This window comes from Etheostoma spectabile, chromosome 16 (genome assembly GCF_008692095.1).
Source record: "Etheostoma spectabile isolate EspeVRDwgs_2016 chromosome 16, UIUC_Espe_1.0, whole genome shotgun sequence".
In the NCBI taxonomy this organism is placed as follows: domain Eukaryota; kingdom Metazoa; phylum Chordata; class Actinopteri; order Perciformes; family Percidae; genus Etheostoma; species Etheostoma spectabile.
This window is the reverse complement of record NC_045748.1, coordinates 13,154,477-13,171,292: the sequence shown is the minus strand read 5'-3', so window position 1 is coordinate 13,171,292 and position 16,816 is coordinate 13,154,477. Positions and strand designations below refer to the sequence as shown.

The 16,816-nt window shown below is 41.3% G+C and overlaps 1 protein-coding gene and 1 long non-coding RNA gene across 3 annotated transcripts in view; both read right to left on the bottom strand.

The window, feature by feature from the left end:
• Positions 1-3,924: 3,924 nt before the first annotated feature.
• Positions 3,925-16,816, bottom strand: part of olfm1b (olfactomedin 1b) — an 18,697-nt gene continuing 5,805 nt past the window's right edge. For both annotated transcript variants that reach the window (XM_032539615.1, XM_032539614.1), the window contains exons 2-6: positions 15,344-15,493; positions 14,473-14,628; positions 12,195-12,414; positions 8,486-8,592; positions 3,925-6,116 (exon numbers count right to left, since the gene is read on the bottom strand). In XM_032539615.1, the coding sequence (XP_032395506.1) occupies positions 5,442-6,116; positions 8,486-8,592; positions 12,195-12,414; positions 14,473-14,628; positions 15,344-15,493 (1,308 nt within the window). In that variant the 3' untranslated portion in view covers positions 3,925-5,441. The remainder of the gene's footprint in view (positions 6,117-8,485; positions 8,593-12,194; positions 12,415-14,472; positions 14,629-15,343; positions 15,494-16,816) is intronic.
• Positions 10,258-12,187, bottom strand: LOC116704276 (uncharacterized). Its single transcript, XR_004335645.1, has 2 exons — positions 11,495-12,187; positions 10,258-11,156 (listed from the first exon to the last, which is right to left on the bottom strand). It is a non-coding gene; the product is annotated as an uncharacterized LOC116704276 (long non-coding RNA).

The window sequence follows — 16,816 nt, the reverse complement described above, 5'->3', positions numbered from 1 at the left end:
TAAATCTTGATTTAATATGACCAAAAGATGCAGGTATTTGCATCCATGTGTGTGTCTACGTGCATGCATAAAAGCATGGTAATCTAGTGAAGCTCATCGTGGTCGGTATTCATTCAGATGGTCAGACGTGTGAAATCAATAGGTAATTTTGTGGGCATTCATTCTGTCAGACAAAATTAGATTTAGCAAAAAAGGCTCTGCTCAGAGATTTTAAGAAATCTGATTAGCAACAAGGATTATATTGAAAGAAAAAACAACAACCTCAAAACACACACACGCACGCACGCACACACACACACACATACACACAAAGGCAGAAGCACAAATTAATTATGTTAAAGCTATAGTGTGCAACTCTTTTATATTAATGAACGTCTGTTACATTCAAGCCATTGCCAAATGCATTGATACAAAACTAATTAAGGGTATCATCTCAACAAAACTCTCTCTTTACTCCTCAGTATGCTATGTTTCTAAAATGGTGCAGTCCGGCAACTTTTGTGCGCAGAAAACAGAAAATAATTACCTTTCCTGAAGAAGCCATCATGTTTGTTTAATCCTCTGTGTCCTCCTTGGCTACAAGCAACTACGTGGAGGAGGACTGGGGGTGGTGCGCAATCGCCGAAGAACTGCGTCATGTGGATGATTCAACGGTGTGCTTGTTTTGATGGAACATGTATAGGTTCGAAAGATGTTTTACCCGTGCAAGGGAAAACTCAGATAGTCTGGCTAGTTTTTCACCCCGCAGAGATCTGAGAAGCAATTGACCGGAGTTTAGAATGCCAACACAAAAAAAGCAGAAAGTGACGGAACAACCCCGTGAATTAAACGTCATTGATACAGACAAGTTTCAAAGGTAAATTATGTACTATGATATCAGGAAAAGTCTACAATTGTGACAACATACCTTCACGTGTTTTTCAGCAATATAGAGTGCACATTGCAGTGCTATGTAACACTTTAGCAACACTCCTGTTGGCACATACACACTAAGCTTTTATCACTGATAAGTGGTTTTGTCCTTGGGGGAATGATGCACCCCATAGCAAGGTGAAACCTCTCACTGTGTCCGTCCTGTACACCCAGAAGTGGTGCAGCAGTAGTCGAGGCATTTAGAGGGCAAGTATGCACAAGATAATTAGCCTAGTGCACCTATTTTAGGTCTGGAGTAAACAAGACAGTGATGCGGAAACGAAAAGAGAGAACCAGCGTTTAAAATGATGAAATCAAATAAATACAACTGTCAGGTTCTCAGGTTCTCAGGCATATGTGTGTGTTGGGGCTGGGGAAGACTGGGACTAGAGGGAGTGCTGCAACGTCTCTTGATGCGCCAATCACCGGATAAAGATGCAAATATATTCAGCTCCCGACTGACAACTCATTGTGTCATACGCTGCGAGACCTTCCGCCGAACATGTTTCTCTCTGTGTGTGAATCTGTCTCCCAAATCCTGTCTCTAACTCTTTCTGGGGAGGAAAGCAGCTTGTGTTGGCCAAGCACTCAGTGAAACACAGTGAACACTGAAAATAGAAGCAATCATTTATTCATCGATTGAAAGATCAGAGGACTAGGAGGCAGTGGGAGCAAGAAAGAGCGGGAAAGATAGACTGGCTGGAGGGGAAAAAAAGGGCGGCGGTGGGGGTAAGTGAAACAGACAAAAGAACAAAGACAAAGGGAAATTGTTAAGTGAGCAAAAAGTGGACAGTTTTGCCTTAATGAGAAGACATCACAAGATACTAAATGAATGTCAAGTGTTGGAAACACAAGTAGTTTTTTTCCCCCAGTTAAAACACTGTTAGATGATGACAGATATAATCCTTGTGATTTTAAAGAATGGTTTAGCAACTAATTAACTAAGAAAACCAAATAATCTAAAGGTATTTGTTATCTAATGACTATTTCGGTGATAGAAGCAAATAAAAAATAGTAATACTGTAAAAAAAATAATACTGTAAAACTCTAATAGCTTCTAAACTTCACAAGCTCAGATGATTTCTGTGTTTGTAAAACCTCAAAGAGAGCCTGTGTATCTTCTAATGAACAGCAGCCATTGTGGCCCAAGTGGCAGCATTAGACACTATATACTCATTACACTCATACTAGATCAAATAGGGTTGTAGCAGCAAACCCCAGAGCAATGCATCCGTAATGCATGGGCCTCCGACCGAGTAGCAGGTGCTCACTAGAAGAGGTTATAATATTAGAGATTTGCAACACCGCCACCATGAACAATATCAGGCCAGGGTCCGGTCCAGCTAGGTCCCACAATGCCGCCGGCTGTAAGCGCAGTAGTGCACCGTCAAACAAAGTACATCTGCGTTTTGTAATTCTTTAAAGCACAAATCACTTAGCTGTAGCATGGTGAGCGGGCTTTCAGGAGAGTGGGCTAGCCTTTCAATTTAGCTGTAGAAACAAAAAAGAATTAAACAGAATCAAGTTTCGACATTTCTACTAAGCCTACGAGCAGCATCGGCAGCGACAAGCAGATTAACAAGCCTCCGTGCTGCCCAGTGAAGACAACAGAGAGCCGCCTACTACATCTGTTGCTGTGGAGGATGGGGGAGGAGAAGTGGAGCAGTCAGCCGGAGGAGACCTCGAGCTGGGAGGAGACCCCTCTGCTGCTGTGGAGGAGGACGGAGGACTGTGTGCTGAGGTAAAGGAAGGAGAAGGAACAACAGGAGGAGAAGCGCCGGTAGGAGACATGTCAGACCCCTATAGGACTGACCCGGGCCCCTGGGGCAACAGAATAGACCCAGAGGTGCACTATTACCAGGCCAAAATTGCACCGGAATCCTGTCAGAGTAAAAACTCAGACTTCTCCGTCTCCGAACGGAAGTATAAACTACAGAATAGATACTTCTCAAGATTTTATTTCAAACAAAAACTGGTGATCGGAGAGTATGCGTGTCCAGAGAGTGGCTTTGCTGCTCGTCTTCTCACGGGAGAATGCTTTTTTTTCTTGCAAAATTGTTAGCAATAACAAAAAGTCACCATTTGGCAGTGTGGCATATTGTAAAGGGAGGGAAGGACCTTCAAAACTGTGGTGTAACTTCCAGCTAACAAACTCATCCTATGTAAGTTGAGACAGTCTCATTAAAGTCAGTGTCCAACTTAAACTCATACCCTTTCCAAGCAGAGGAGTACTTCAACTTTGTGCCTTAAATTCAGGGAATCTAGGCAGCTGCATGATAAGGAAATGTTTTGTTTCAGGACCGGACACTTTTGCATTGCCTACTTCCCAGAGAGAGAGAGAGAGAGGTTAGGCTTGAGTATTTGTGTTTTAGGCACTTGCAATATCTTTGTTTACATTGATAGTTCAGCTAAACGTAACGCCTCCAGGAGGAGTTTAAATACAACTTCAGGAAGACAGAAATTTCAGAGAGTTGGGCCGGCACGACATGATAACACACACAAATAAAACCAACTGTACTGCCTGACTAAATTATTTCCTCAATTGTGTGTTCATTAAATAATTCATCAAAGTACCTCCCGAATCTTCTTCACGTTTGGGAAATGAGTTGCGCTGCTCCTGAGTGAGTTTTTCCTTAATTTCAATGTCTGTAGTCCAAGGGCTTAAAATATTATGAAGACACCTATGTCCCTGAGTGCAGCGAACTGAGCAACAGTAAGTTTTATGGGTTATGAATGCAACTTCTGATTGGTAAAAGAAAGAATGTTGGTGTTATGTTTGAAAATGCTACGAAGCCTCGCTTTAAGTATTCTAAAGATCCTGTCTGTAAATGCTTAATCTTTTCCCAAGTCAACAAACAAACAAAGTGACCTCTCTGTGCATTCGTAATGAAGGAGAACCCAAAAGGCAGGTATTAAGAGCATTAAAAAAAAAAAAAAAAAGAAGTAATCTCCATGCACTTAGTGTACCGTAACATGGCGGCTTGTAGCTTTTTTAAGGCAACAATCCGAGCGTCAGATTTCTCTGTTTTATTGACACGAATCATTAACTATCTCATCTCAGATACAACACGTCCAGCAAAGCACAAAAAGAGTGAAAAGCTTTTGTCCTCTGCAAGAGTATACATTTAAACAGCATTATCCTTCACTAGCAGTGGGGTGGGGGGGGGGCATGACATAAGACAGGATTATCCTCTATAAAAAAAGAAAACAAAACTCCCTACTACAGTCGCATGATGTGAATTGAAGATCGGAGGACCAGGTTCCCAGGATACAATACTCGATACATTCTGTTTTTTTTCTTCTTCTTTTTTTTCCTTCGGATGGGATGTGTGCTAGATCGATTCATCCCACACAGTCCAAATAAACAAATACAGAGAGGCAAAACCGGTGCCAACAGTCACAATGATACAAGAACATTTGAAAAAAGAAACTGATTGCAAAGAAAAAAGAAAGAAAGAAAACAAGAACCAATTAGAAAGGGTGGCAGGAAAATCTTTTTTTTTTGTTGCATTTCCTCAAATCCCAAAGGTATTCTACCTTGTTCCCCATCCCTCCCTCCTTTTTTTTTTTTGAAATAGTATACAGCAAAAGACATTCAGAAGAGCAGACCGGAGTGATAGAAAACACTCATGCAAAGAAAGGCTTTTTTCACACAAAGTCACTAACACGGAAAAAATCATCTCAAACAACAGCGCTGTCAACAGTCAGTGCCTTCAGGTCTTTTAGTGGATGTCGTTATAGTAGTTTCTCTACAGACTTTTGATTTGCTACTGTACTTGATAAAAATGATAAGACTGACCGCACCCATTAGGCTATCAGGTCTTCTGACTAGAGTGACCCTCCACTTTTCTGTCTGTCCATGGGGCCTGGGGATCCAACAGTTTATTATCAACAGTCTTGGTTTCAGGACCCCCAATGACCAAAAGAAAAGTTCAGCCGGGAGGATTTCTACAGAAGAACTGGAGCCGCACGATATATCCATGATATAAAAAAAAAAGGCGTGATGAGTTCTTTTTTTGGCATCTGTTATTATTATTCTTTTTTTTAATCTGATATATTAGTCTACTTTTACAATCATTTTCTATTCAGCAAACAATTAAAGAGTTTCATTCCAAAATGAAATACCTCCAAAATGATGGCAACTAGTAAAATAAAGTCTACTATGGTTAACTTTTAGTTATATTAAGACCTTTTATTTACAAAACAGTTCTGTTTTTTTTTAATTAACAATCACCTGTGATATTGTGATATTAACTGATAAAGCATTTATTTTTTGTTACAAATATATCACATTTTGGAATGAAACCCTTCAATTTTCGATTTAGTTTTCAGTGGCATGTATATTCACATTCAATCCAAGTTGCATTCACTGCTGATGCAGTCTCTCAGTAAAAGTTATTTGATAATATAAATAGAATGATCTTGCTATAGAGTCTTTTTTTTTCTTTCGCAGATATATTCTTGTAGGCTATATAGGGAGCTTTCTACACAGACAATATGTATTTATGTATGTAATCCATTTTCCGTGGTTACAGCTCTTCTGAGCGGATAACGTGGAACAGTGTGACATTGTAGAGGACCTGGTGGCCATTGTTCCAGGCATAGAGGGCTCGGTCACGCGGGTTGTAGTCCAGCATGGAGATATGCGAGTACTTGTTCTGGAAGGCAATGTCGATGTACTCGTAAGTAGAGGAGTTAGTGGAGTAGGCGTAGTACACCTTAGTGCCTCCTGAGTAGCCATTGGTGACATAGAGCGTGCCGCAGATCATAAAAGACTCGCCGGCACTCCTTTTGGGGTGGTTGGTGGTCCAGCTCTTGATGATCTGCAGCGTGTTGGGGTTCAGCTTGCTGAGGACAATGTTGCCGGCGTTCTGGTTGGTGGCATAGACAGCCCACAGGCCTCCCTCGTCCACCATCAGGTCGATGTCGGAGTGGCCGCCCCAGGCGTAGTGATACGCATTGTTGAAGCCGGCGTAGTCGAGTTGCCGGGACTTGCTGATGGAAGAGGTGCGGAAGTCGAACTTGATGATGACATGGCTCTGGAACTTGTTGAAGTAGATGGAGCCATTGTAGACCACCTGACCTGTTCCCGACCATGGGTGGGGCAGCCGGTGGGAAGTGAAGTTGTCTGACGTCATGAAGTCCTGCATCGACTTGTACTCCCGCACGAAGCGGTTGTTGTGGTAGCCATCCATGTACCAGACCTAAACATCATGACAAGAATACAAAAAGTATTTGCATTAGACTCACCTCAGAGACAGAAACCCCCTATCCTCATCATCCGTCAGTGTGTCTACAATAAATCAGAGTCTTTTATGCAGACACACAGAACAAATCAAATCACACCCTCAACAAGCATCCCAATTAAGTTAGCGCTGAGACTTTCTCAAGGAGCAGACATAGCTGAGATCCAGCAGCTTCTGAATACAAACAAGCCCCAGGGTGGCATGAGCTAGGCCCTGCAGGGATGATGCCCATCATTCCAGATGAAAAGACCTGTCTCAGCTGCTTCCATACTGCTTCCTGTTGGCCCCTGCGGTGGTGGGCAGAGAGCTCTTACTCCGGAGCTGCTAGAGGCTCAAACACTTCCCGAGTCTCAGAGGGACTGAGACACCTGAAGCCCTTCCCCTACCTGCTTCCATGAGCTGCTGTGAGTGACTTAAAAATGATTCATATGAAGGAAGCAGGTCTCCAAGGGCCCAGAAAAAAAAAGCCAAGGTATGGAAACCTCAAGATAAAAAGAAATGGAGCAGAACTGTCTGCTCCTATCAATTACATTCATTCTTCTTTCTCTACCCTTTGATAACACAGCCCACCTTTTGTGTTCTGTTCAAAATTCATTAGTTTCCACAAAAAAGTTCCTTTTACAGTATGCTTAATATAATGTTAGTCAGCAGTAACCCTTGCTGCTGAGGATTTTTTAATATACACATTATACAACCTGTGTTGTTATGACAATTACCCTTAAGGAAGCAAACTGCAGATTTACAAAGCTACTGTACTGTATGCTGCAGGTTCTTCTCAAGTCTGTGTCCCAGTTTCCTGCCATAATGAGAGTTCTGTCTCTTATTAATGTGTCTCATAAAGCAGGTGCACAAAGAGCATGTAGCCGACAAATGAACGGTATTCATTGCCAGCTCCTTGTCCACTGGGCAACTTCCTGTTCGTACCACATAGATTTATCCCTGGCATTTGATTTGAATGCTTTTTTTTACTAATGAAAGCAAACCCATTTATTGAGCCAATGGAAGCCCCACTCCGCACAGTCAGAGGGAAATCAGATGCAATCCGCTGATAAAAGGACAGTGACCAATTAACACAGACCGTTATTAAATTTCCCAGCGAGAGTTGACCTTCACCTATAATCAAGGCCAGCTCTTACCTTAAGGTCTGGTTTGTGTTTCAGGTACATCAGCATTATATGTTTACAGCCAGTGTGATTGCTTTAGGATCATTATTATCAAGATTACTCTGCAGATTATCACAATTTCCCAATCTCAAATTACTCAAATTGCTTGTGTTGTTCACCCAACGCATTGAATAAGGTCAAACCAGTGAATCATTGCTTAAAAAATAATTAATAATAATCAATGAACCAACATGGTTGCAGTGCAATTGTATGTTTTTTTGGTTTGTTTTATGTGTGGCATGGACAGAGGAAAAACTAGGTTTATGAACTGCATTTAATATGTGACAATATGTATGTCACAACTTGTGTCACAAATTATTGTAACTATGATCAGAGTACGTTAAACAACACTGTAAGTGCTAGGCTGATTTGTAAAAACACTTAGGTGTAATGATAAACTGAATCAGAAATCACAAACAATGCTTTATCTGATCTGGATATTACAACATTGTAAAACCTAGAGGATCATATAACATGTGGGAACTTGCATTAATTGATTTGTTTGGCCAAATTGCAGCAACACTGAAATATACATATATCACTTTACAAAGCTGATGTTGCAAACATGTAAGCAAACAGTTTCCTACTTTATACATCTAGTAGACATGCAGCAAAATTAAGCATTCATTTGGAATCATGTTTCTGGCCACCTGTTAAAAGTAATCTTCACTCTCCTTCTACCTGTAGCTCAGGTCTGTTATCTGCCAACTCCTTAAGGAAGTGTCTGTCTCTTTAGTCTCTAAATGTTCATCAGCTAGTCGCTAACTTTGTCTGCTCTTTGGTGTAGGGTAGGGTGTGTGCTGTGGAGCCAAAACTATAAGCTGAAAGACAGCAAAATGCTCCCTACAGCTGAGGGGAATTTCATAGTTGGGTGATAATTTTATATGAAAATAGTTTTTATAGCAGCTTTGAGAATAGGACTGGCTATCATTTTACATTTTCCACAAGTAGTATGGATAGGATACCAAAGGTTCAGTACACCAAAACGATTTAATTCCAAATCCTGTTTGATTTTTTTTATATAAAGACTTTTTTTTTTAATTATGACTTTAACTGATTCCATGGCAGCTTATGGAACTGACAGTCCGATGCCCAGCCGTACATTCAACATCCTATTAAGAGATGACTCCCATGCTTTGAGTGACTGTGTGCAGCGGTACATACCCGCGTATCTCCTTCAGGAGCCAGAGGGTCGGTCATCCAGGAACCGAACCTGGATCCAGACGTCTTGATGGTGATGGGATCACTGACGCCTGTCAGCTTGCCACATGCTGCAAGGGAAAGAAGTGAGACGGGAACATCCAGAGCAAAACCCATTTGGGTATTTAGACTAATTAAAAATCTATTATAGGGGATTCACTTTGATTTACTCTAAATCCAAATGGGTTTGCCTGAAGATTGAGCGATGTCGATGTCTAACTTGTTGCCTCTCTCTAAGCATGCTATACTGTACACGAGGCGCTTGTTATTCAGTTTACACATGCTAATGCCTGTTTTACTATCTCTGTGTGGACGTGTGAGAAAGTGAGAAAAAGAGGGAATAGGAAAGGGAGAGCCTCTGTGTATTCTGCTGCAGTGTGCTGCTTGTAAACTGCTGTAGTGTTAATTAGTGTTGAAAGAGGTGTTAATGTAAATTTGACAAAACTAACACTGGGTTATGTGTCCCTCCCTGACTAATGAAGAAATTAGACATGTTTTTTTTTCCAAATAACAACCCGTCACAACGCCACTGCAGCACATCCATTCATTCAGAAATAGGCTGTTAGTCCATTAGAAGATTTTGACTAGTTCATTTTATGTACGTATGGGTGTAATGAGTCGTTCTGACATGCTAATTTAAAGAGTGGGACTGTGACGATGGCTCATTTTAGGTTTCATTAACATCTTTCTCAGTGAGGTGTTGCATCCATTAACCCCTCACTATAACACTCATCATCCCCCTTTCTTTGTATCATCCGTCTTGCTCTTAATGGCTGTGAAATGTCATTTCACTTTAAAGTCACACAATACACATTTGATTTACATTTCCTCTGCTAGTCTCATACAGTTATCTGTCAAACTCCATCATCTTATCTGGTCAAATTTCTTTCTCCCACATAATGAAAATGTTGCATATGTGTTTGTGTGTTTGCCACATATGTCGTGCTTCGAGTATGTGTGGGCATCACACCTCAGCTGCACACTGGGAGACAAACACATGGTCACATGAGCAGCATCTACTATTTCTAGTGGGGGTTAAGTCCCTTATGTAACCCTCAGTGGGATTAGAGACTGCAATAATACATCAGGCATTTATTTATTTATTAATTTTCTCTAATCACACCCTCTATCTTTAGATCACACTACTATTGCAGGCTGCAGGGGAACCCGCTGATGGATCTGCATTCTGGAGATGCACACAGGGTCTAATCCCCTTTTGACCTGAATTTGCCAAGGCCAAAGCAGAGCAAGGGAAAAACTGATGAGAACTAAAGCCAAATATAACAGAAACTGCAACAGCCTATGCCCAGAAATGTAAGGATTTAGAAAGGAATATTTGTTTTCAAAGGATAGTTTTGGTTTATTTCAATCTGGGCGATGGTTTTGTGGTTCTGGGTGTAACTTTTAACAGTTATTATAACATTGTACTGACTAAAGTTATCAGTAATTTATACTCGACAGAGAAAATGGAAGGTGAGAACAACATTTGCAAGACAGGTGTCAGAGAGGTTTATGTGCCGGTAGGACTTTCCGACTCCATTCATCAGCGTTTCGGTGTGAAGGGATTGGATCTGTCTGACGCTCACTGTGCCACCAAGTTGCTGGGGCACGACACAGAGTGATTTATTTATTTGATTATTGCCCAGCAAGCTGGCATGTCCCCTTGATCGATGGCCATTGTGTCCCAGCAGCCGTCACCGGCACTAAACAGTTTGAAGGACAGCTCTGCAGGGAACCCCCCCCCCCCCCACGTTGTTGTTCCGCTGATGCTAATTTGTCATGCTTTTATTAATGCTAATAGTGACCTTCGCAGATTTAATCTTCATAACGGGAGTGTAGTGGAGTGTATTTGTGTGCACTATGCATGAGTGCCTCTGCAATCGTGTGAAGATAAAAGAAATAGCCACCCTCTGTTCTGCCTGAGCCAGTCCCTCACTGGGTGACCTCGCCTTTATCTCGTCTGATCGCACACACACACACACACACACACACACACACACACACACACACACACACACACACACACACACACACACACACACACACACACACAAGAAGTAGTTCTCTGCTCTTCTATCTTTGGCAGGGTGACCACAAATGTGAGTAGGGGGCATGTTTATTGAACTGAAAGCGGAAACACAGACAAGACTTTTTCTCCAGTTCAGAAGGTAGTGACAGCAGATGTAAAAAAAAAAAAAAAGAACAGGAAAAGGAACTCTGTGTGCATAGATAAAGAGAAAGTCACTGGGGAGCTGAGATTGGGTGTCTGCTTTGTGTACTCTACATGTTCAATTTAAATAAAATGACTGTCCGAAACGAACAGTCGGCATTGTAACCAAAAGTTTTTCCCACTATCTCTCTGTCAGTTTGCACTGTGAATAATTTGAAACAGGGACACAATATACCCATAATGTGTGATGTGTAAGTGTCTCGGCTCTTGTAATATATCTTAGTCACTGTGATGTGGGTGCGCATCTATTAGCACTGTGGACTGTGACAGAGGTGTGAAGAGAATGAGACAGGGGCTAAAAGCAAAGATAAGACTGAGATGGGAACTTGCTGTCTACAGCCCTCTTCCTCTGTATCCTATCCATTTGTGTGTGTTTGTGTGTACCTGTGAAACCATGCAAAACACCTCATGCTAGAGCTGGGCAAGATATCGATATTGTATCAATATTGTAAATTTGGATATCGTAGTATCGTGATATGGCATAAGTGTTGTCCTTTTCGGGTTCTAAAGGCTGCATTACAGTAAAGAAATGTCATTTTGTGAACTTACCAGACTGTTGTAACTGTTTTATTATTTGTCTTTACCCATTTAGTCATTTTACCCATATTACTGACAATTACCGTATTTACCGTATTTTTATTTACACCAATAGTCACCACTACAATATTCTTGCGGTATCGATATTGAGGTATTTGGTAAAGAATATTGTGATATTTGATTCTCTCCATATCGCCCAGCCCTACCTCATGCCTAATCATGTTTTTAAACATCCCTCATCTATTTCATTAAATGAAGCCAGTTTTGTGGGATTTTAGCATAGATTCATGCGGGTTCACAAGTTTCGTTTTGTGTATTACAACTGAGACGATTTTTCAGAGCCCAGATTGGCGTTTTCAAATAGTTTGTTTTGTCAGACTAACATTTTTTCAAAATTAGTTCAATTTCCAATTACATAAAACAGAAAAGCAGCACATTCTCAATTTAAAGGGATTAACCCGGGAAATGTTTGGCTGATTGATTTATTATGATTGAATTGTTGTTGATTTTCTGACAACCATTCAATGGTTTATTTTGCATTAAAAAGTACATAAGTCTGTGGATGCAACTTCAGTTCTATGAGTACATGTGTGGCCATCTAATGGACTCCACTAATGGTTCACTTTGAAAATGTAACAGTATACCAAACGCAAAGTAAGTTAGAGGCCGAGCGTGTGCAGAATACAACCATAAAGTCTAAATGGCAATTGTGTTATAAAACTGTGTGATATGCATTTGAGTGTTCGAGTAGCTCAGCCACACATAATGTTCCTGTGATGTTGCGAATCGTGTGAATATGCCTGAGGATCTCTTTCTGGCCACTCACAACATACTTTATGTCAGTGGGAGTGTTTGTGCATGCACATGTTTGAAGCAAAGTGTGTGCCAACAACTTTCTGTGCCTACCTAATTTTTGCATGCATGCTCGGAGTCTCTCCTCAAGATTTGACACTCTGTTGTGGAGCTCCTCGTAGTCATAGGCCCCCATCTCCTCCTGAAGTTCGCTTAGAACTGACGTCAGATTCTGGACCTCCTCCTTAAACTGCAATACCAATTTGGCATCGGCTTTGTACTCCTCCAACACTGGTATCAACGGTCTAATATCCTCCATTTTCGCTTTTATGGCCTGAAAGGATTAGAATAAGCTCGGTTGAGTGTCATGCGCGACAAAAGGAGACTGTCCATAAAAGAAAAAGAAAAGAAAATAAAAAAAAATAAACACCTGTCTGAACCTGACTACTCTCACTCTAACCTGCCTCTTCACTGACATGATGATGACCCCCCTGTTTGTGTCTGTGTTCAGTGTTTGTGTGTGAACACCTGTGTTTTGTCTGTGCAGGTGTGTGTCTGAGCAAACAAACCCGGAAAATTTTCTCCGCCCGCTGGACGGGCAGGGTCAGTGGCTCCGTCCCTGGCAGTGACCAGCCGTTAAAAAGCAAGCCCTCGGTACACCGACAACAATTGGGAAAGCTCTTTATTGGTCATCATCGTTTAAAATGCAACATCGTATTAAGGGTTACATGCTTTTACATGTCACACACAACAAAGTGTTTCGAATTTTACGTCTATAGTTTTACGTATAGATGTGTTGAGTAACCAAATATGCATAGACAAAAGCCAAAATAAAATAAAATGAATAACAGCAATTAATAATTATAGTAATAATAATAATAATAATAATAATAATAATAATAAATGTATTTACGATTAAAAAAGCTTTTAAATGGAAAACTTTGACAGCAGTAACATGCAGGAAGAGATCAGTAGTGGGTTGGTTTGGGAGAAGGGTGGGGTTTTCTTAGTCTCAATGGTGCTAAAGGTAAATTAACTCTTTGACGCCCAAATGCTCTCAGTACTGTGGCCCAGTTCAGGGGAATCTGGAATTGACCTGCCTCTTCTTCTCTGTGGCTCTCTTTACATGTCTTAAAGTTAGCCCTGCAAGCAAGAAAATGACAAACTGTTGACAGGGGCTAGAGCTTGCTAACCTAAGCTGACAAGACACACAAACAAACGCACACGCACACACACTTATGCACTTAGACACGTTACAGAAGATTGCAAACATGCACTGAATGTGGCGTTGGTTGGTTGCATGAGGTATTTGAGCATGCATCGGTGACAAGATCACACAAATGTATTGGTGCGGGTAAGATGACGCAAACACTGAAGCATTCTAATTGTAAGAATACATGTAAACTGAAACTATTCATTTGTGTGAGTAACTGCAAACAGGGCTGGGTATTGAACCCCAATGTTTTTATGGTACTCCCTGAAAAGTGTTTGTATGTGAAATTCGTAATCTTGTTTAGTCATTCTTTGACTTTGAAAGTTCTTGTATGTCTGCTTGTGTTAAGACAATATTTAGAACTTAAGTTGTTGAATGGAGAGCTGAAACGATTAGTCGATTATGCAATTAGTCAATCGGGAGCCAAATAATTGGCAACTATTTTAAAAATTGGTTGATCGTTTGAGTCATTTTTCAAGAAAAATGGCCAACATTCCTCAACTCCAGCTGTTTATTTGTGGAGATTTGCTTCTTTTCTCTGTCTGGGACTGTTGGTCGGATAAACCAAGTCGTTTGCTGACGTTACCTTGGGCTTTTCACTATTTTATAGGCCAAACAGTTAATCAGTGAACTGAGACAATAATCTGCATAACGATAATGAAAAAAAAGATTTTCAAGAAAGTATAAATTTTGTATCGGTAGAGTTTTGAAATACGTCAAATGATACACCACCCTAGCTGCAAAATAGTTATTCAAAACAGCTTTATTCCATTTTGATTTGACACTAAATTCTTCAAGAAGCAAAAGAATTGTGTCTACTCTTTAATCCGATTAGATTAAGAATGTCTGTCCCATCTGCAGATATCTTGGTGGTACAACATTTCACTCCTTATTTGCAAGATAATTTAGGATTACAGCACATGGATTTATAAAGTAAGTTGGTGTTAAATAAGGACATGAATTCGTGCAGCTCAGTTTTGTATCCAATTACTGAACTTCTTTGATTATGCATGCATTATGGAGCTCTTGGTATGCAAGTATGGTGGTTTAGTCGATACTTAAACATCTCCACAGTGGGAAACACACAAACACAAAATGGGTCAGGCTGTGTGTAATGAGCAACTGAGCAGCTATGACAGAATGGCGGTTGGGTCAATGGCTGGAGATCTGGCTCCGTACCTTGTATTGCTTGGCGATGTTCTGCTTGTGGTTCTCCTCCACCTGCCTGAACTTGGTCTCCAGGCCACGGAGCTGGACCTCCATCTTCTCCACATACTGCAGGTCTCTCTGGGTTCGCTGGTCCAGGACCTGGATGGACTGGGTCATGTTCTGGACCTGAGGTGCCATATGGAGACATTGGATTGAGTCATGAAATCTATCTCTATATACAGTCTAATTAGAGCAATGAGCATGAGTTGCAGAAAAAAAAACCGTAACAGACTGTCAATATGTTGTTTTGGCTTGGCTTTCTTGACTCACAAATTCTGACATCAACTAGTCAGGGGCCTCAGACACACGGGGGAAGTGTAGAATGCATACTGTTAAGACATTTGGTTTCTCCAAAACTGTTGTGATCCATAGACTCCAGAAACTTGACACATCTACTAATTAAGGGAGAATCTGTTGATGTCTGTATTTTTGTGTGGGGATCAGCTATTCTACATTGTGTGGAGATGAACTTAATTTATGGATCGAAAATATGTGCTTAAATGTTCCTTTTGTGTAAATGGGTTAGCCTTAGCTTCCAGTCAGTATTGAGCCGGGTTGCATCATTGCAAGTGGACGTGTGCAGTACAACCTAGCTGCAATAGCTGCCTCCCATGATGCCTGTCGGGTTTCCAGGGAGCTCATTAGAGCATGATTCCTATTCTTGTTCAACAGGCAGACCACAAACATGGGTAAATGTGCGTGTGTGTGTGTGCGCGCGTGTGTATACGCACATGTCTTTGTGTGTGAAGTACTGTCGGGGAAATGAGTAAAGGCGGTCACTCTGGGTATTGTATGACTTTGATTGCTATTGTCATAAGTTAAAGAGTTAAGTGGTAATTACCTTCTCTAACAGCTGCCTCAGTTGTTTGGTGCGGGCATCCCGTGAACACATGGACTGCTGGGGCGCCACCACAGTGCAGACACACCTCCCCTCACTATCCTGGGCTGAACTGTACACCTGCCACGACTCCTCTGGGTTCGCTGGCAACACCTGAGAACAAAAGAGTGGATACATACAGAAGAAGGGATGTTGAATGGTGAGGCTGGAGCGGAGGGAAGCAGAAACAGGAAAATAGCTCAGACTAAAACAGAAAAAGGCAAAAGGGTACCACAAAAACACATCCTCGTATGTGCCTATAAAATTACAAAGGTCACTTTGCTGCTATTTGCCCATTAAGTGTATTCTGCCTATGTGATGCTAAAGCTGCATTGCATTCATCACCATCTGGACACCACAAACCACCAGGCTCCACCCGTTTTGCACCATCATACAGTATATTTTAAAGCCACACAAAGAGAAAATGTAGCCAATCAAGACGGCTGAATTCCTATTATTCAGTGGACTGGGTGTGTGGAAGCTCTGAGTGTGAAGTGTGACGTCAGAAAGAGGTGGTTTTTTCCCTTTCTCCCTGAGAGAGAGTAACCTGCTGATCAGATAAGACAGAGTGAGTGACTTTGAAGAAGATATTCAACACTGCATCAGCGATAACGAAAAATCACTGGACAGATCTGCTGATTGAGCCAATTAGTGAGAAGGAGTGACTTCACAGAATCCAGAAGGAGCAAACCCATAGGCTGACAGTCAGCTACACAGCTTTCTACCAAAGGATGTGCTGACAAGACAAAGAAAATCCCTGTCAAGCAACTGCCTCGACATCAAAGATGATCGGATTAAATCAAATCGCATCTCATAAGTCATGTAAAAACGCTTCAATCTGCTTAAAATCATGAAACAAACATATCACATCTAGGACAACTGAGTAAATATCACTCCACAACTTCCTTTTCTCACTATGTATCTATTTATTTGCCTTCAACATATTGTTCTAAATTCCAGTGCAAAACTCCACTTGACAGAGCGCTCACATTATTATCCTGGCACAGAGACAGCTCAGTATCTGCCAGGAGCCGGACAGAGAAACAAAGAAACGCTTCATCTTTCCTCTCTAACAGCACCTTGGCTTTGAACGCCTCTCCCATTCACACAGACGGTGAAAGGAAGAACGCAGACCCCTGGAATTTGTAATGTCACTTGCCTAATTCTTTCCACCATGATTCTATCATTTATATCAAAACCAGAGAAGAAAAAAGAAGAAGCGACCGATAACTTTCCACTTAGAGCAGGCTACTCATATGGGAAGGGACAGCAGCCCAGTGGCATCTGGAGCAACATCAAACGGAGGAGGAGGTCTTTCTTACTTTTGCATTTGCCTTGCGAAAGCGTCACGTTGACAGAATGGCTCCTCATAATTACGAACCAAAGCGCACATGCCTGTCTTTGAATAGGAATTAAATTGCAACATTCATTCAGCAA